This window comes from Ipomoea triloba, chromosome 1 (assembly GCF_003576645.1).
Source record: "Ipomoea triloba cultivar NCNSP0323 chromosome 1, ASM357664v1".
Lineage (NCBI taxonomy): Eukaryota > Viridiplantae > Streptophyta > Magnoliopsida > Solanales > Convolvulaceae > Ipomoea > Ipomoea triloba.
The window spans coordinates 1883100-1903779 of record NC_044916.1 but is presented as its reverse complement, the minus strand read 5'-3'; the positions used below and the strand labels follow the sequence as shown (position 1 = coordinate 1903779).

At 35.0% G+C, this 20680-nt stretch overlaps 2 protein-coding genes across 4 annotated transcripts in view; both read right to left on the bottom strand.

Moving 5' to 3' along the window:
- Positions 1-20680, bottom strand: part of LOC116027221 (sterol 3-beta-glucosyltransferase UGT80B1) — a 713221-nt gene that overhangs the window by 484186 nt on the left and 208355 nt on the right. The window lies entirely within an intron of this gene.
- On the bottom strand, positions 483-19105 carry LOC116027064 (DExH-box ATP-dependent RNA helicase DExH7, chloroplastic). 2 transcript variants are annotated; one of them, XM_031268491.1, is made up of 34 exons: positions 18564-19103; positions 18130-18232; positions 17845-18035; positions 17634-17684; positions 16849-17002; positions 16368-16768; positions 15772-15990; positions 15371-15482; positions 14990-15178; positions 14346-14425; positions 13545-13667; positions 13053-13139; positions 12848-12948; positions 12040-12097; positions 11794-11859; positions 11498-11580; positions 11185-11368; positions 10589-10735; positions 10388-10489; positions 10131-10283; positions 9414-9518; positions 9071-9211; positions 6666-6755; positions 6485-6541; positions 6098-6181; positions 5824-5922; positions 5607-5747; positions 5298-5368; positions 4532-4601; positions 3651-3743; positions 3059-3271; positions 2330-2422; positions 1335-1457; positions 483-1119 (listed from the first exon to the last, which is right to left on the bottom strand). In XM_031268491.1, exons 1-34 carry the CDS (start codon positions 18855-18857, stop codon positions 1042-1044), a joined length of 4356 nt encoding a protein of 1451 aa, XP_031124351.1. In that variant the 5' UTR covers positions 18858-19103; the 3' UTR covers positions 483-1041. The 2 variants fall into 2 exon arrangements, with proteins under 2 accessions (XP_031124351.1, XP_031124357.1); XM_031268497.1 differs by lacking the exons at positions 483-1119; positions 1335-1457; positions 2330-2422 and having other exon boundaries at positions 3139-3255; positions 18564-19105.

Genomic DNA, 20680 nt, shown 5'->3' with positions numbered 1-20680 from the left:
AAAAAAAAAAAGAAAAAAAAAAAGAACTTGCTACCAATTAAGATTACGTCCCACGTTGGAATTTTAATTCGATTGTCGAAGGAATTGAATACATTTTATTAGAGACGTGATGATGCAAAAGATGCATGGGAACACAAGTTATCTATATTCAATTAGAAGTGTGAACTAATTAATAGGGAAGAATTGAATATTTATTTAATTAATGAACTAATAGGCACTCAATCTGCAATTCTGCATATTATAATGTATGGATTTTTCTACGCGGTAACAATATTGATTTTATTTTTTATTTTATTTTATTTTATTTTAAAAACAACCACATAATTTCATCAATCAATAAAACAAATGGACAATACTCTCAGGTGGGGTGTCGACCCAGACCCGAGGTACAAACTGAGAACCCACCGCTGAATATTGATAGTACTACTACAACAAAAAATAATATACATAATTACACTCGATATTATCCACACCAATACTAGTTGGCAGGCAGTGTAAACTTTCCCTGTAATGCATATTAAATCATTAATTGACTAATTAGTTTATATCAAGTTAGGCAACTTATCATTGAACTCTTGTGCCTTTAACTTGTCATGAACTTTTGATGTATGCATATGCACATCATGTATATCTAAGATGACAGATCATATTAGATTGGAGAATTCAACAATACTGCAAGCAAATGGTCTAACTATGAGATTAGGGACCATATCATCCCGAATCATGATCTCCAATATCATTTTTTTAATGCCTTTGACACTTGCAGTTTGCAATTTACAGCTGCAGGGAGCATGTGGAGCCCCCTCCATTTAAATGAAGAAACTATTAGTTTAAGACCATATCATCCGGGATCAAGATATACGTACTTGGTGCGTGAGGTGCAGGGCGAGACAGGAAAAAAAGATCCTCAGCCCTGATGGATTTGGAATTGTTAGAGAATCTTGCTACACAGCCAAGTTACCCGGAGCGGGAGTAAGTTACTTGTGTTGAGATGCCAGATTTACGTGAACTATAGCATTGACCCGAGGTTGGGTGGGAACTTCACATTGACGGCTTATCTTCTTCCAACAGCAAGTGTATTATGGACCTGATAACTTCATTATCCTTGGTGCTTGCACTCTGAAACCAAAACCAGATTGTGCACCATTTAAGGAACTTCAACAGTGCCAGATTGTTCTATAGTTATATTTTCAAATAAGTTAACGAGATAAATGTTGACAACCATGAAACATCCAACAGTATATTCTCTTGATATTAATGGATATATAACTTATGGAAGGGGACTTTCATTAATAGTTTAAGAAGAATGCTGAGTACTGAAGAAGCAATTGTACCTGAGGGTTTTGAATTAGCTCCTTGAGAATACCATGAAGGGTTAAGCGCAGTTCTTTGAAGAGCACAGCAGTTTGTGCAGCTGCCCTGATCTTTAACCATCCATCTATGGTGATTATTCCACTCTGTGATCCCAAAATTATCAATTAGTAAACACTGCTTAATGGAAGATTAGGATGGAAAGCTTTTGTACAGCATGAACCAAGCAGTTCGCTCATCTATCTGAGCGGATGAACAGTTACTTCTTATCCAATGGACATTACTATAGCAGTAAACATTTATCACCAAATGTGATGCACCTTCTCTCTTTTTTGGGGACAATAATGGGGAAGTAAACTCCCTGATATAGAAGCAGAGATATATCCTACATTCCTACATTAGATGAAGTAACTCCTATGCACTTTCTCCCTCCCCATGTACGAAGGATTGGTAGTTAAATCAACATCAATAATTTTTTTGGGTACTTCGAATGGTTGGCTTACCATCAAACTATACCCTGAACCCCTAATCATCCATAATAACCGAATGAAAAAAAAAATACATATAGGTCTCATTTACCTTAGTTAATATTAAAATACTTGGCAGAAAGGTCAGAAATTTTCTGATGTGAAAGGAGGCATATACTGTGAATTAGAGTACATTCAATGTGATTATGTGAAAAGTTGTGTTTTGGATAGGGTTATGTTAGGAACTCTATATTTTTACTCATTTTTATATATTCATCTGGCTGCATGTCTTAATATTTCCAGGGAGCTCGTCTAGATGAAAGATAACAAGATCAATTGGATCATGCAGAGTATTTGCATAAGGTGAATTTTTCGTTGTCGTACACAATTGGAAATATTGAAGTATGTGTTCCACCATACTTACAAGTTAAAAGCTTAAGTTGTTAGTGAATATACACATTTATTATTATTCATCTTCAACAAGAAATAACAAAGAATATTACCAGGAAACTGCAAATTCGAACCGAATCTGGGGGTAGGAAGATAGATACCTGATGCTGCACAGTTATTGAACCGCCAAACAGCAAAATGGAATAAGGAGATATTACGGTAGTATCTCGTAGAAATACTTTATTTGTCTCTACCTGAGAATTTAGAGGGCATTGGAATCATCTTCTAGATATACAAGAACCAAATATTATACTTCAGACAAAAATAACTATTTAAAACCCAATAACATACGCATAGCTGAGGATTTGAGCAAGAGCATTAAATTATGGCATTATGCAAACACTTGGGTGTGTTTGGTTCATGGGTTTAGACACAAGGAATGGGAATAAAAGTTATACATACTGTTTGGTTGACAACTTTTAAAAACACAGGTATAGGATTTGAATACAGAATACCCCATTAATTAAAAAACCCATTACCTAATTAAGTTAAGGTATTATTCCCATTACTTAGTCTTATCCCCTCCTCACTCCTTGTGTTTTTATCACAATGCTTTGGATTTTTTCTGTGTTTTGGATGTCAGCATATCAGGATCAATTGCCTTAAACTTTTTTTAAAAATTTTTTAAAAAACCTTTATTCAGATTATAAGGTTATATATATCCGAACAACAATATTGGTAATGATTCCAATTCCAGCCTACTACCAAACAAGCAAAATACTTTTACTAAAACTCATTCCAATTATCAAGTATTTGATTCCCATTCCCATGTTTGAACCAAAAGCCCCCACTAGTATGCCAAAGAGTTCTAGAAAGTAGAAAACACTGACCTTTTCAAGAAAGACTAGAAATGGATACTGGAAAGCTTTTAAAGTAGAGTTCATTGAAGAAGGGTGAATGTGAACTTCTCTTTTTCCATCAAACCACAGGGGCTGACTCCTTGCTGTGGGACCGGTATTCTGTTTCAGGGATCCAAGAGCAGATGCAGAGATACCTTCTTCTGTGGCAGCTACATTGGGATACAGACCTGCACATAGTATGGCCTAAACATGCACTCTCAATATTGGTACCTCAGGAAGTCCAGAATCACATAACAAGAAAAAGAAAGCAGTAAAAGCATTTTTATTTTTTTTGGTTCTTTTCTTTTTTAAAAGTTCGAATGCACTCAGATTTGAGATTTGGGTTATATAGTAACCAAAATGTTCACTGATCTTTACTATCCTTCTGTTTGATCAATGATATTTACGTATTACATTAAAAAAAGACACCATATGAGTGCAGCAAGACTACACGAAAGATATATTTGTCTCTATTTATCAACATTTGTTTTGTTCCACAACTGTAGCCTGCATTTGTGTCCTTCACATAAGGGCTTGGTGCTTCTAAATTCTAATGAAATATAAAAGAAAAATTTTAAGTTACCTTAAGAATTAAATTATGATTTGCATGCATATTAAATGGTTGTGATGCATCAGAAAGCCAACTATCAAGCTTTTCTTTCCTTTTCCCAGCAATCTGCATCAAAGAGTATTTCAAGTTATAATGCTACCCCAAAAACACAGGAAAAAGAATCTATAAGGTACAGAACCTTAAATGATATGAAAAGAGAACAAGTCCAAAGTAGGCAAAGAACAAATAAATGCTCTACTTGTAGAAAGGGCAAGTAACAAGGCAATGAGATAGCTAAAGAATTAAGACCTCAGAGGCTCAGACTACATTCATCTTGCTGCAAGTAATTCCACAAGGTATTCCAAAATGCACCAAGAACAAATAAACTTCTTAGAAACATAATTGCGAAAAAAGATTTTAGTAAATGAATGAGAGAGCTAAACCATTATGCCTAGATTTCTTTCAGTTTAGTACTACACTATTACTAATTAGCGACTCCTACTTCACCACGCCAAAACGAAACACATAATAGAAGGGAGAAAAGCAGAAAACCTAACCGCAAGACCTTGCCTAGTTGGGAAACACCTTAAGCCGAGGGCCATTGTCCCAAAAGGTCATCGGTTTGAACCTCACCAAGAACAAGCCTGGCGAGGTAGTTTTAGTCTCTGTTATTTAGGAGTTCTTATGATTATTCATTGTAATTGGGGTATTTACCATTCATCATGTAATGTATTTATTGGTCTACCACTGGTAGTTTTGTAAAAAAAAAAAAGAATGGGACAAAAAACCTATTGAAGATTATTTCATTTGTCATAAAAAGAATTTTGCAAAAGGTTTGCTCAGTAATTTGAAAAGCAAACAGCTACATAATCATAAAATTCAGAACAACAAAATAGCATTTTATCTTAAAATACCTGGAAATTTTTGGGAATGTCAATGAGTCCAATGTCAACTAGCAATGTTCCAAATTGCACTCTCATGTCTCTGAAATTTTAGAGCAGTATTTTTAGCAACGAGCAGGAAGCCTTTTAATAAATTTAACTTAACAACTCATCCTAGCAATTTCTTAGCATCTGTTGCAAATATCATAATAAGAATACTAAGCGAATACTTGATATGCATTAACAGTTTAAGATGAATCAAGTGATGATCCAGAATGAGTTGGAGGAGGAGAAGCAATGAAGCATGATATAAAGCCTATTTTTTAATGCTTCAGTTCATATTTAGGTATTACTTTAGGTAATAAAAGCTGATCGTGTTTTTTATTTTGTATTCTGTTATGTTGGTAATTTAGTGGTTTTCTACAGCTTTCAAGGCCATATCTTCCAAAACCAAACTGTTCCCATCGAGTTTGCAACCACTACTGCATCTGCCTGAAGAAAATTTGATATATTCTTTCCCTAATAGGTTAAGAATTAATTTACTCGGTAGCTTTTCAGTAGGAATGTATGAATAAAGAGTCAAACATGTCATACGAGTCATTAGTAGTTTCTTAAGTTGGAGCCCTCTTCTTTATAAGCCAGGATTACTTTTAGGAAGTTTGAGATTGCAACAAATTTAGCAATTTCTTTCTTCAGTGGAGTTGAATTCTGAGATGAATCTGAGAACTTTGTTCAAGGTGGGGGTGGGGGGGGGGCAGCATTATGATAGAATAATGACTTCTGAGCAGCATACTCAAACCTTATCATGTGCATAACTGAATTGCTTAAGAAATATGAGCTGCAAAATTGATGTGCCGCTTTAGCTCCACTCTGCAAGAACAAGAATGCACTGAATCAACCAGCATGATATAAACACTGATGACTGCATAAGGTTGAGTGGAGGCGTGCAACACTTGAAAGAAATATTCCAATCTAACTCTCAAGAGAATATAATTAACCATAGCAAGATCCTTTCAACTAAGAAATCTCTCCAACTAGTTTGTTTCATGCTGAATGAATTTAGGAGTCTCTGTGATGTTTGTGTAGTGCATTTGTCCTCTCAACAAACCTCACGCAGAATTTTCTCCCACTTCTTATATGCAACCATCATTAGTAAATGGTCAGATTGCAAGTTGCTGTCACAAGAATCAGTTTCACCACCAAGCTTGTCACCCAATAGAGCCAACTTGGCTCTTTCAACATTTTGCCTCTGCAAAAGCAAGTTGTTAGTCAGTTCATTTCCTTGCAGATAAGTCAAAGAAAGTAGTACATTGCTGAAGATAAACCTCATCTTTTGGATAAACAAATGGTGACTTGTAGCTCAAAAATGCTGAAATAGAGAGAATTGGTGATAAACAACCAAATATTGCACCATATAACATCATCTGCAATTTCATAAATATAAAGAAATCAGAACGCTAAATCTTTATGCATAAGCAGGAGAAGAAGACAACCACTGAATAACTAGATGATCAGACTGGCCAGTCTCTTTAAAGCACTATTAAGGTTTGGATTGTACGCTGGGATCAAGTTAGAAAAAAATCCACTTCAGAAGCATACCTTCCCAATCAGTACATCAACTGGGAGTTTAGCCAAATGATACCCAAGAGGAGTCAACTCTTCATTTCCTTCAATTGCTCCCACCTATTCAGAAGTTCAATTTAGATCAGGCAGAAAAGCAATTTCTGCACTGCAGTATTGTTAATTATGCCCTAAGATGATAATAGTTTAATAGGCACTTCTTGATGTTTAAAAACAATATAGCAAGCACAGGGAGGTGTGCTTTGTTTGACATGGACATGGTAGTTGTATAAATTCAGTTTCTAGAAAATGCCTAATGAAGACAGAGTTGATGTGGCAAAACAGTCATATTTTACTAAATAAAACTTAGAAGTTAGTTATACATGCATATATAATATAAAAGAAATTGTTGATAACAGTGAATACCTCATATAACAAAGAAATTGCTGATGTAATAGCTTCCTCCTTTGGAGGTTCTAGAGCCTGGAAAGCAAGATATTTAAACAGAATAGATGGAAGATTATAAATAATCAAGCCCTATGAGCTCTGAAATTGAACAATAGGGATTACCTTTTTCTTCTAAATAAGTGAATGCATTAGATGGTACCTTGGATAAGAAGATCTTTATGTTGCCTAGAGAAAGTAACTTGATTTGTAAACATAGTTCAACCAAAGGCATCCGCAACATCTCAGGTATCTGTAAAGGTCAAAAGAAAGAAAAATGAGATTAGTGGTAACTGAGAAGCAAATTCTTTTTAAGTTTTTATTAATATTGGAATTATCAAATTTAGACCCCTAGAAGAAGAAATTTTGTTTCTCTAATTTCACGAAAGGAAGAATTCACTCTTTAGGTTTATTGATTCGTAATCAGGATTAGAATATAGGATAGGTAAAAAAAAGAGTCATCCGAAACTTTTGTTGCTTTCTGCAATTAGATCTTCTGTTCCCAAAGAAACTCTCTTTTTTCCTTTGATTTCGAGAAAATCACTCCTTCTTTCTTTGTTCTTTGCTACAAATCAAATTAAAATAATTGAACTTAACGCTCTACTTGATTTGAATTTTGATTCAAAGGAAAAAGGGCGTGGAGCTCAAATAACTCACCCAGAACGCTTTTTAAACGATGACGTGGTAGAATTAAGTCAAATAAACCCTTCTCGAATAAATATTCAGCCTCTTGTGAACCTTCAGGTACTGTTTGATTCAATGTTTGTTCAATGACTCTTTTACCCGCAAATGCAACGTAAGCATTGGGTTCGACAATGATAATATCCCCTAACATACCAAAACTGGCTGTTACTCCACCAGTTGTAGGAGATGTAAGGATTGATACATAAAATAACCTTTTATTTAATTGATACTCATATAAAGCAGACGATATTTTAGCCATTTGCATCAAGCTCAAACTTCCTTCTTGCATGCGCGCACCCCCCGAAGCACACACTATAATAAGAGGTAAAAATTTGTTGGTAGCGTGCTCAATCAAACGGGTGATTTTCTCCCCGACTACGGATCCCATACTACCCCCCAAAAAATGAAAATCCATAACCCCAATTGCTACGGGAATACCGTTTAGTTGGCCTATGCCTGTTTGAACAGCTTCAGTTAATCCTGTTTTTCTTTGATAAAAATCAATACGATCTTTATAAGTCTCCTCCTCCTCCCCCTCCGAATCAAATTCAATGGGATCCCGAGAAACCATGTATTCATCCATAGGCTCCCACGTACCCGGATCGATCAAAAGTTCAATTCTATCTGAACTACTCATTTTCAAATGATATCCACATTGTTCACAAATATGCATTTTTGATTTCAAAAATTTCTTATAATTTAATCCATAACACTTTTCGCATTGAACCCACAAATCCTGACTCTATTTCACTAACTAGATATCCGTGTTATGATACAATATAAGTCCAAGTTTTGAAAAAAAAAATGGATGGGATTGGATCCCGTTGAATCTAAACAATCTTATTGTTTTGAACATGAAGAAATAAAGAAGCCATTGCAATTGCCGGAAATACTAGGCCTACTAATGGTACAAAAATAGAGGGAAGGTTCATCATAGAAGGGTACCCCGATTTACTATTTGTATCTGTTATTCTTTCTAGAAATCTATTCTATAATATAAATCTATTCTATAAAATAAATAGAAATATCAAATTAAAGATATCTTGTAATTAAGTAATAATTAGAATGAAGAATTTGAATTCTTATGAGTTCGTAGAGAATTTTCTTATTTAGATTATATAGTAATAGAATTCTAGAATTTGGAATCGAAACGAAATAGGTAGAATAAGTGCAAAGAATGTAGAACTAAATAAATGGGCTTTTTCATCTTTTTACATGAGTCTATATGATAATCAACCTTATTATTTCTCTTCATTTATTTGTATTTTGTTCTTGTCTTCTAATTGAATAATTCAAATAGATATATAAAGAGTTTCTTACAGATTATCGCAGGATTAGCTAAAATGGTTTTTCGGGCGATAGAGAAAGCTAGAAAACTCTATTATCAATATTGGAATTATCAAATTTCGACCCCTAGAAGAAGAAATTTTGTTTCTCTAATTTCACGAAAGGAAGAATTCACTCTTCAGGTTTATTGATTCGTAATCAGGATTAGAATATAGGATAGGTAAAAAAAAGAGTTATCCGCAACTTTTGTTGCTTTCTGCAATTAGATCTTCTGGTCCCAAAGAAACTCTCTTTTTTCCTTTGATTTCGAGAAAATCACTCCTTCTTTCTTTGTTCTTTGCTACAAATCAAATTAAAATAATTGAACTTAACGCTCTACTTGATTTGAATTTTGATTCAAAGGAAAAAGGGGTTTGGCCCACAACTTCCTGGAGTTTATCTATTCCAGAAACATAAGCTTGGACGAACACTAAAAAGAGAGTCTTTTAAAACTAGATAAAAGGCAAAAGGCACTTTTTTCAAGAAGCTCTGAAGTTGAGACTTCTTTAAATAGCCCTTTGTAAAAGCTCTAGTTGGGCCAAACAAACACTTCATTACCTGATAAGGTCGCATGAGCTTTTCATATCGATAATGCGTATACAGACAAAAACAAATTCCTGGCTTTACACGTCCAGCTCTTCCTCTGCGCTGCCTTGCATTTGCTTGAGAAATCCAATCTTCAACCATGCTTGACAATTTCTAATATCAAAAGATTAGTTTAAATAAAACAGCTAACCGAAGAACTACTTTAAAACAATAATGAGTACTTAGTAATTTGTTAAAAAGCAAAATGAAAAATACCATGAGAAATGATAGCAACAAGCAAATAAGGAAACTGAAATGAATGCACAACTTATGCAACCTTATCACTATAGGAAACTTCAAAAAGAAGGGTACACACCTTTTTTGGATTATAGCGATTTTCCTTATGCTTTCCACAGTCTACCACATAAACCACATCATCTATTGTTATACTAGTCTCTGCAATATTAGTTGCAATTATAACCTGGAACATTAAGAACAATCAAGTATATCAGTTCCTCTAAGAAAAGGCAAAGGTGCTAAACCATGATAGAGATAATTCGTCGCTTCAATTTAGTATGAAGCCTACAAGAAGTCATTTGCATGCACACATAGACAGGACATGTGCATACATACTTCACAATATTCACCTATAAAAGAAGTCCAAGAAGAAAAACTTCATACTGATATTTTGCACATTGACACAATCACTGAATCACCAAGGTCCTGACTACAGTTCTTACGCATCTACATAATTCTGTCTTGAGAAAGTTTTCTGGTGAGAGAATATATATATATATATATAGGAGCATACCCAGGACAAATCATTTTTTCATAAGTACACAATGTCAATATTTCCTTTCAAAAAATTGCATTTCAATTTGAATGCTTTTGTGAATATCCAGTTTGAAATAACCAACTGAAAGAATGCCCTTGTCTCACTTTTCTTTAGAAGTATTGGGGGGAAACCATTCTGGAAATGTGTATCTTTACTATCATTTTGGTGTTTTTGTTAATACCACAATGCTACAATCTTTCAAAGAAGGCAAGTTCTGGTGCATCTTCTATGGGATATTATGACCTTTAGGTACTTTACCTTACGAATGTTCTCAGGAGGTCTAAGAAACACCTTTTTCTGATCCTCAGATGCTATAGATGAATGTAAAGGAAGAAGCCATTCAGAAGACTGCCCACCAAATCGGTAAGATGCGCTAAGTCTATCAAGCAACGCATGTATTTCTGCAACACCCTGCAATGATAAATTCAAGCATTCACTATTTTCTGCACATGGATTAAGAGACATTTCAATATAATTTCAGACACCAACTGAAAAATTAAACCAAAAGAACTTACAGGTAAAAAAACCAATATTGCACCATCAGGGTATGTTTCATCAATGTGACATACAAGGTCTTCAAGAAGATCATAATCAATAACGTCTTCATTCATTCTTCTCTGCACAAGAGTACATTATGGTATTTTTAATGACCTAATCAGCACTGAGCACTTTGCAGTAATATATATATAACAAAAATACTTTCCAGAAGCAATTACCAAGTTTTTTCTAGTTTGCTCATTGTATGTCTGATAGATACTTGGATCATAATATGGATTTACACGATCATCAGACAGCAATGATTCATCACCCCATGCAGATAAGACGAGATTTTTCTTCCCTCTGTGATTTCCAATAGGAGCATTCTGCAATCATCGAGTTGAAAACAATGAATGAAAAATCATGAAACTCAAGAAATCACATGCTCCAACATATAATTACTCCATTAGACTTCTAAACAGATGTTGCACTCCAATTCCTGTGAATCCAATGCCCCCACAAGTTTGAAGCTTTAGACATTTTTTTCTTTACCAGAAGCCACAGCATACAACCAAATCATTAGTGGACCAAGAAACTACTTATAGCTCACTAAGATCATATTGAATTTGGTGAGTGTAGGTACATTTGGTTAAGCAGAAGGCCATTGGTCACCTATTCGGAGTTGTAGAATTCCAGTCCAAGATATATTTGTGATGGGACTTGGAAAAGCAGCCCATCAAGCTAGTAGCTATGATGTCAATTATTTAAGATTATCTGAAGACCCCAGAAGTGAGAGATGGACAAAGCAATAGGAAAAGTCATGTGATAAAAGAACCTTCTCTTTTGTGGGTGCTCCATAGTTCATAGAAGCTGGAGAATCAGATGCAAGGCGATAGTTGATATTTTCATAAATATCTTCTAGAAAATAAGATGAGACAGGATGTGTTCGTCCTTGTGCAGTAATTACAGGACAATGACCAAAGTATTGTGAAAATAAATGTGAATCAACCGTGGCAGACCTACATAACAGATCAAACAACAAATTAATAATAATAATAATAATAATAATAATAATAAAAACAATGAAAGAAAACAGATAGATACAAAACAAGCAAAATATTAAGTGTCAGATATAAATCCATACATACATGAGAATGACTTTTAATTTTGGAGTGCCATGAGCAGATTGCTTTTCAACAAGATTCCTCAAGACAATAAGCAGAAAATCACCCTGTTGTGCAAAAGAAGAAGAGCTTAGTGTTTGCCCCAACTGATCTCCAAATCCTCACATTGCTATAATTATCAAAATAGATAATAACAATCTGACTAAAAAATGCACCAGGAAATACTTCCTTATTAACTATGATGATATATATGAGAATAAGTAACTCATCAGAAGAGACAGATTTATCAGCCAAAAAGAAAGAAAGAAAAAAAACCTCACCAGAAGAGACCGTTCATGCACTTCATCAACAATGATGTGAGTTATACCACTTAAGTCTTTGTTACCCTGCATTTTAAATTTTTAACATATCCAAGATAGTCATTTACCAATCAGTGTTCTAAATAGAGGCAATTTCTACCTATGTTGCAAAGGAAGAAATGGGGGAGTGGCTGACCTAAACAACATGGATAATCACATCTATCAAATAAATAAATAAATAAATCATTGATAGTAAGTGAGATTTACCGATATCATTCTCAAGAGGATGCCAGTTGTACAAAAGAGAAGCTTTGTTCTTTCGCTCCTAAAACAAGGAATGAGTATACAAATATAATCAGTATATTTTTATCCTTCCAGGACAGGATATAAATAGTTGAACAGGATAAATCTATCAGTAGTACATGTTTGTGCACGTGAACAGTAAATTTGACATCTGTAAATGAGCCCCATTCGAAGAGCAATAGCAAAACCACCATCCATGCCACTTAGCGAAATCACAACTCAATTCAGATATTTTCACTATAAGCTGTGCAGTTTGTCCCTTTCACCACATATAAGGCTTAAAGAGAAAAGGAATTCGTTGGCATTCACAAGTCACAACAAACCTTGTATACTTGCCTCTGAAACATGGGTTTCTGCACCACCCTATCCCATGCTATATTAAGTCAGGTAAGTCTTTTTTTTTTAAATAATTTTTCCTCCATATATAAACAAATAGTATTTAAAAGTCATAAACTGTCATTTACCAATTTACGAAGTAGTAATTAGTAAGGAAGATGCAGATGCCTTTCCTTAGAGATTCCAAGAATCCAGACCAAGTAACTCAAATTAAACATTATGCAAGTCGTACATAGATATAATGAATTTCACTGTATGCAGCACTCAAATAAAATTTTAAAATTACATTGCTCCGCAAAATTATAATCATGTCAGATTATCAAGTGGTAGAGGCAAAATTACCAACCAGAAAGCATAGATTAATAGAAGAGGTGTATAGATTAAGTATAATGTATGCAACAATTACTGACAAACATGGACTTTGACAAGTCATTACCTTGCACTATCAAGACGCACTTGATAGCCAACCAAAGAATCATATGAACCTGGTGAAGATTCAACTCGCTCATCGGCAACTCTTTCAGCTACAGAAACTGCCTATTTAAAAGAATTCTTAACATTAATCAATGTCATCAAGTCAAAGACCAATATAAATTGAGGAACTTAAAATACTAAGATCAGCATGAAGATGTAGTACTGACCGCTATTCTCCTTGGTTGTGTACATATAATGTTACAATATCCACCATGTCCTGACTCAATCATGTCATCCAATATAAATTGTGGAACCTGGAAACTAGGAGTTAAGAGTGCAGAAGGAATCCTACGAGCAGTATATACAAACAATTCCATTTTGTTTACCTTCTCCTTTTTGCTAAATTGGCAATTTCAAGCAAAGGTTCCTTGATCTAATTTTTCCTTAAAACCATTAAGGTTGATAATATCTGATTATGTCATTTTTAAAAGTGAAAAAGAACCAACACCACTTATGAAAAAAGTTAAATCATTAATCAAGTCAAACTTTTGTGGGTGGGGGTGGGGGGCGGGGTGAAAGGAGAATAGGATGAAATTTACAGTTGCAGAAGCCATGCAGACATGCTCAGAAGTTAAGTGTGAAAAAGTGAAATTAAGAAGGAACAGAAGTTGGATATCTAAAACAAGTAAGCTTCAAAACAAGGCATAACAAATTCGAACCTGAGTTGTTTTACCACAACCTGTTTCCCCACAAACAACCAAAATATCATTCTTTTCAAGTGAATGCAAAATATCATCCTTTAACTCAGCAATAGGAAGGGCAGCTCGTGATTTCAACATGTCCTAACATGAAAATTATAAATCAATTAGAATTTAGAAGCAAAACATTAAAAGAAGTATGCATATGACTACATTCAGCATAACTGATAAAGCATATAGAGAAAGTAATAGCAGCTTTAAAAAATGCAATAATAAAACACTGCTCTAATACAGCCTTGAGAGCTGGACAAGGTAGAAGACCGGAATCGCCTTGCATAATGAGACTGCACAAAATTCCAACTGTCATCTCCATACTTGACAGCTGGAGCGCTAGGAATAATGTAAACAATGAATCTGGGTATGGACTTTCAGGATAAGAAGGAAATTGGCCAGCCATAGCATAGCGAAACATCTTAAGTTTGGAGAGGGTTTGGTAGAACATATCCCTCTATGGTCAAACAACAGAAAAACAGATCATGTAAACATCCCTAGAGGATTCTCCATCAAATGAAATACATTAAGTAATTATGATTTTCTTGATGTACAAAGAGGGAAAACACCTAAACAGTCCTCGCTTTTAACATGATGTAAAATAAAAGCTCAGAAATTTTACTAAGTATGGATTATGGACCTTCATTGTTGAGGTGATACCAAATGTCAACAATCAGAGGGATTTAGCTACTGGCTCCTGTTAGTCTCCTAAGGCTGTCCTACCCTCATATCCCCATAATCTTCATTGACATAAAATGGGAAAATACCAACCTGGTACTTCTTCATCTTCTTCTTATTCTCTTGCTCTTGCCTCAAATAAACACTTTCTGATTCTTTTCTCTGATTCACTTCTGCATGATAGCAAAAGGAAGTGTTATGGAAGACAAATTGAAAAAAAAAAAATCTCTTCTTATGGGAATGCATACACAATATTGTAGAGATAATCCCTTTTAAGACATCTTAGAGCCATACTTAACCTTAAATCAAGAGTATTTTCTAGGTTATATGGATTTAATTGGATTTAACTGGTTTTGCTACAAGAATAACTAAGCAATTACAGTGAATTAAGGGAACGACAGGTATTTTCTTTGTCAAACTGTGCAAAAAGTGGATCATTTGATGAGTTTAACTTCACATAGTGCACTATCAGCTGCTAAATATTACTGCAGACAATATGATGCATATCAACCACAGATATACTCCCCCTAGGCTGGTTTACCTGTTGTAGTTCTCTTCTCAAGGATCAACGATTTATTATGATCAATATTTAATTCATTTATTAGATTAATTAATGAGGAATATAGTACTTTTACTAAGAATTGTAATTGTTTTAAAACTCAAGCTGACATTTAGTGAAACTGACTTCCTAAGCAGTGGGTGGGACACAAAATATAAAAATAAGTCCATCAACATACTTTTAACTTTCAAATCAGAGCTAGTTGTTTTATCTTCTGTAACTTGAGGCTGCTGAATCTTATTCTCAGTTGGATTATTGGTGGCACTCAAAGGAACAATAATACCAGACCCATCGGCATTCAATAACGAATTGACAAAACTTGCTCTACGTTCCTCTTGATCCTCAACTACATCAGTCAAAGATTCACCTGCAAGTTTTCCAACAGCAAAGCAGAATTTACCAAGAATATCATTCAACAATAACAGCAGTACAGGAAAACAGATGATGATTTATAGCAAGATAAAGGCTCTGTTCACTGTCCAGCATTAACAACTATGTATTTGAAACAAGCAACCAGTATCAATTAACTAAAATTAAAATTACAGGCAACAAAAATCACCTGCTTTCCAGTGGAGGACAATTGAAGCATATGGCTCTGTAATTGGCAAGTGAACAGGGAGATCTGGAAACAACTGATGGAGAGCATATGCTGCCACCATATTCTGTGCATCCTATGGTTCAGAAAACCAATTTGCAAAAGACAGATCAATATCAAGAAGAAACCATCATATGGATTTGAACTACAACATATAGGTTAAATTTTTTTTTTCTTGAAAAAGAGAAATAGACCTCCCAAAGGCTTATTAGAAGAAAAATCCTTCCATATTTTTCACACAATAAGAACTGCTATGTTTCTTCTAGAGTGCAGGTATCTCCTTATACTTTTTTATTAACTGCCCATGTTAATTATGAGTATATCATTGCAAAAATGTTATTGAGGGATGTTTTCAAGCTTAGTACCTCAGCATTACTTGATGTCTGATCCTGTTCAGGAAGCTCAATTGTTATTAGTCCCCCAGCTTTTCTGCTTTTACCCCTTCCACTAGCTTTGCGCAATATACTTATTGTGTAACTGGAAATATTTCTTTTTCCAAGTGCTTTAGTATATTTTGGTGCATCCCAACCTGATTTCTGGCAAAGCTGGTGTAGAAAAGCCTTTGGAATCTTTTGTGGATCTCCCTGTAGTAATGTTTAAAATTATAAACATTATAAATGAAAAAAGGAATGCAAGAACATATACATAAATTCAAGGAGAAAGGAGGGGATTTCAAAATTCAAGCAAGGCAATATATGTGTTGTAGGATCAGTAAGCAACAGGTTTAATTGAGGTTAGTTGGTTTGACTCCTATTATTAGGACAAAGGCTTTGAATCCACACACAAAAGCACACAACACCAACAAGAAAATATAAATAAATAAAAGAAAATAAAATAAATTAGAGTAGATAGAAGGCAGTTTGAGCTAAGCTAAAAGTCATCATGCAGCAACTACTTTATGTTCCGTCTGCCTTGAAATAAGTATTAGAAGAACAAGCTCATCACACTCAGCAGTATTTACCTTCTTCCATATACCTTCTAGCTTCTCTAAGTTTTTCTCACTCAACAGTTCTCTCAGCTTCTCTTTTTTCTGCCGTTCCAAAGCTTCAGCAGGCAACTCAGCAGCTGAGGCCTCTTCAAAGAGAAAATTACCAAGTTCTACATCTCCTGATTCTCCTTCTGATTCAGTCTTTTCAGGTATGGAGACACTCACAGAGTCCTCTTCAGAAGACAACCCAGCCACCTTTTTATCCACATTTAACTCCCACTCATGGAGACTGGAAGTTATACAATCTTCTCCATTTTGTAAAGTAACAACATCAGCTTCTAAGTTCTCAGAAGACATGGAAGGGCAAGACAAGTCCTGCAGAGCCTGGTGGGGAAAACTTTCATATCCAGATTCCAGGATAGCATCTGACAATCCTGAATCATGTTAACCACACTTAGTAAGCAGCTCAAAGGAAATATGGAGTATCAGATTGTAATAGGCAGAATTTTGTTACCCAGGGCAGATATCTCCTGCTTGATTTTGCGGATAGTTCTGCTTGCTTGCTCTTGGCCTTTCTTGTCACCAGTCTCTTTTGCACGAATAGCTTCCAGCCTTGCAGTATGAAACTCTTGTACAATAGTTTCATGACTACGCCTTGATTGTAGACTCTATTGACAAAGAAAGCGTAACATATACTGAGAAATTGATAGAAAGTCTTAGTTGAGTGCCCATTCCATAATATTATAGAACAGAGGAAATGCTAGCATAAACATTAAGGTTGCCAGGCTAACTAGAGTTTCAAAATCAAAAGATAAAAAGTAAAAGTCATATATAACTAAACCCAAGCAAGAAGATTGGATTTGACATTTTGAGACAAAGTCCTAGTCTTGGGGTAACAGAGAGTTCGATAGAAAATTCAGAAATTCTACAGGGATACATTTACTATGAGATATACAGGACCAAAATATTTTGACTAGTGCACATCACAAATATCAACTCTGAATAATATAGCTACGAGAAGAGTTCTCTAAGAATATATAGAAAGAAGAGAAGAAAATGCTACCAATGAAGTAAGCATTATAAATTGCAATTCACAAAAATGTCACATTTATGAACACTCTTACACTATGCCACAACCAGCACAATCAAGAGACACTATTGTAACCTTGGTACCATACCCAATAACACAAAGAATAAGTCAATGACAGAATAGCTCTCAATCTCATCATGACTAAATAAGGTAATTCAGAGGCTACCCTCAACATGTAATAACATGAAACCATTTAGATTGACAAGTACCTGTTTTGAGGAAGCATCAGCAAACAGGCCAGATTCAGATTCAGATTCATCCTGCATGATAAAGATAAAGAAAGCAGCACAAAGTTAGAAAGGAATGATGAATAACCAAGAACAAATAAAAGAGAATTAGGAAATAAATAGTCTTGTGTATTCTCTAGCAAAAATCCAACTTTTTGTGCCTTTTCTCATTAAAATAGACCAATGATAATACCTCTTCTTGTTGTTCCATATACCGCCGGATCCAATCTGCTTGAGAACGCTCAACGGAATCAAGAGTTTCATTAACCCTTTGCTCCTTAGTTGTTATGAAAGCCTCTGATATTTCCTCCCTTGTTCCTGCAGCTGATGAATCTGTGGAAGGAACCCAATCTTCTCGTGCAGTTGATATGATGCCAACAGAACCTGTTGTGATATGCATTAAGCATGCTTTAACTCCACTTTTTTTTTATCAACGTAGATCCAGAACATCAAATCCAAAGCAAAATTCGTGTATTACCTTCATTTGAGTGCAAAGTGCCACCAGCAAATTTCAGTGGAAGCTCATCACCAGACAAATTTAAGCATAGCCAATCTAGAGCAGCCTCATATGTTGCACCATCCTTTGTTGTACAAATACAACAAATCTTCAGTGAACTTGTTATTGAAATTAAAATTATAGCCAGAAAGGTTCAACCTCTATTTCAAGTTTTGTAAGATAAGAACCATAATCACATAGGAACTATAAATTGTCACTGAAATCAGTCCATATAGCATGCTTGAAGTTGCATTAAAAGATTAAGTTGAAGAGGTCATAAAATGGATAGTTTGCCTCATATACGATTAATGATAGCATACAATGCAATATTTAGAGACTCATAGTCATGTATGTGTCTATATAGTAATAATAGTATAATAGTATAATAATAATGTAATTGAAAAGGAGAATTGCACCTTGAGAGCGGAGAGAACGCGTTCGATTTGATCATCCTTAAAGCCTTCACAAGATAGCTTCTCGTAAATGGAGCGAAGCTTTTTGGCCTTCTGCGCCTGGGAGAGTGAATCATCAACCGGAGCAGGAGCTGTAGACCGGCCGGAGTTCAGTAACAGCCGCCGCAACCGGCTCTCGTTCTCGGCCGATATCTGCAGCTTCGGACCGGTCGACGACGGAGCCTTGCCTTTGGACGAAGATGATGAGGAAGCTTTCTGCTTCTGCTTTTGCTGTTGCTGCTTCTTCTTCGGAGCCATTTCGTATCCGAATGCGTATTAGTCGACTGCTTATATATATATATATATATATATGTGTGTGTGTGTGTGTGTGTGTGTGTGTGTATATACACGAGGAATTTTGCAGACTGATATCTCCGCAATGAAGTTGCGTGTATTGACTAGAGAGTGGCGACTGAAATGGTGGCCGGAGATTTTACCGACGAGTCGACGACGACGGTGCGATCGGCGTAGGTACAGTTAGTGATGGACCGTATATAATAGGGCCGGTCCAATCCCGTATAATGTGTTTGAGACTTGACCCAATATGACTTGTGTAGTGGCCCAAGTACTATTCGGGAACTTATAGTTTTAGGCAAATTATAACATAGAACAAGGTTTATATTGCATTATAGACCTTAATTTAAAAATAATTTTTAGATTCTGTATTTTATCACACATTTTGTACCTGCATGTAGCTATTATATTATGTGTCAACAATTATCAAATTATTTATTTACATGTAGAGAAACTGTGGCAAATTATACGGTGCACCACGGTGCACATAGCAATGTGCACCACGTACTTAAACGACGTCGTTTTGAGCATTGTAGACTAATCGTCCGTTTTTTTTGGAAATCACGTTTCCCGTTTCAGCCGGTCTCTGTATTTATGTTAATATTCTGTGTATTCCAAGCAATCATTCTGTGTATTCTAGGTAACCGTTATGTGTATTCATGTTAGTAACACATGTTGTGATGTGTTTGTGCATTCGAATGTTTAGGATGATGAGTTCTGTGTATTTTGTGTCAATATTCTGTGTATTCATGTTATTAACACAGGTTGTGATGTGTTTGTGCATTCGAATGTTAGGAGGATGAGTTCTGTATATTTTGTGTCAATATTCTGTGTATTCTGGGCAAACATTCTGTGTATTCTAGGCAAACGTTCTGTATATTTTATATAATGATGATGTGTATTATAGATAATGAATTCCCTAGAATCATTCGCGTCGGCGTCCGCGTCAACTAACATCTGTGTACTTTGTGTCAATATTCTGTGTATTCTAGGCAAACATTCTGTGTATTCTAGGCAAGATAATGATTATATGTATTATAGATAAGGCAAACATTCTGTGTATTCTAAGCAAGATAATGATTATATGTATTATAGATAATGAATTCCCTGGAGTCATTCGCGTCCGCGTCCACTAACACCGAAACGACGTCGTTTTACGTACGTGGTGCACATTGCTATGTGCACCGTGGTGCAGGGTATAACGATTGAGAAACTGTTAATTTAGGTACAGAATGTGTTAACTAAATGTACAATTTGTATCATGATCTATGGTATAACAATTGATAATATTACATTTTCATAAGCGAAAATGAAAACAAGAAAATTTATAAAAATTCGAGCATAATAATGCTACTAACATTAGCAAAAGGTACTTGACGTAAGTCCGATGTTCCAAAATTCATGGACTAACATCTTTGTCTATGCATGAGTTAGCTTCCATATGGAATTATTGAATGCTATATGTGTAATTCTTAGTCAAAAACTCTTATAGCATTTCATTGAGAACTTTTTGAAAGACTTTTTACTATTTAAATAAAAGATGAGAGAATAAAAAAGAAACAGGTCCAACTGCAAAGACAATATTTTTCTCAAGTTTCAAAAAAAAAAAAAAAACAAACAAACAAACAATACAAAAACAAGCGAGTTAGTACTTAGTATAATTCGTTCGTCCCGTGCTCTTCATGGATCTGCTAGGCAAGTTGGGTGGTTGCCACTAGAGTTTTTATTTTTTATTTTTCCGGAAATATAGAGTATTAATTCTAAATAATTTTTGCTTAGATTACCAG

What these genes read in the sequence shown, in the direction of transcription:
- LOC116027064 (XM_031268491.1), bottom strand. Translation starts at nt 18,857, where the DNA reads ATGGCTCCGAAGAAGAAGCAGCAACAGCAAAAGCAGAAGCAGAAAGCT. An exon ending in AAATTAAAAGTCATTCTCAT is followed by an intron (nt 11,369 to 11,497) that starts GTATGTATGGAT and finishes TCTGTTATGTAG; the next exon opens with GTCTGCCACGGTTGATTCAC. An exon ending in CAATAACTGTGCAGCATCAG is followed by an intron (nt 1,458 to 2,329) that starts GTATCTATCTTC and finishes TTGGGATCACAG; the next exon opens with AGTGGAATAATCACCATAGA.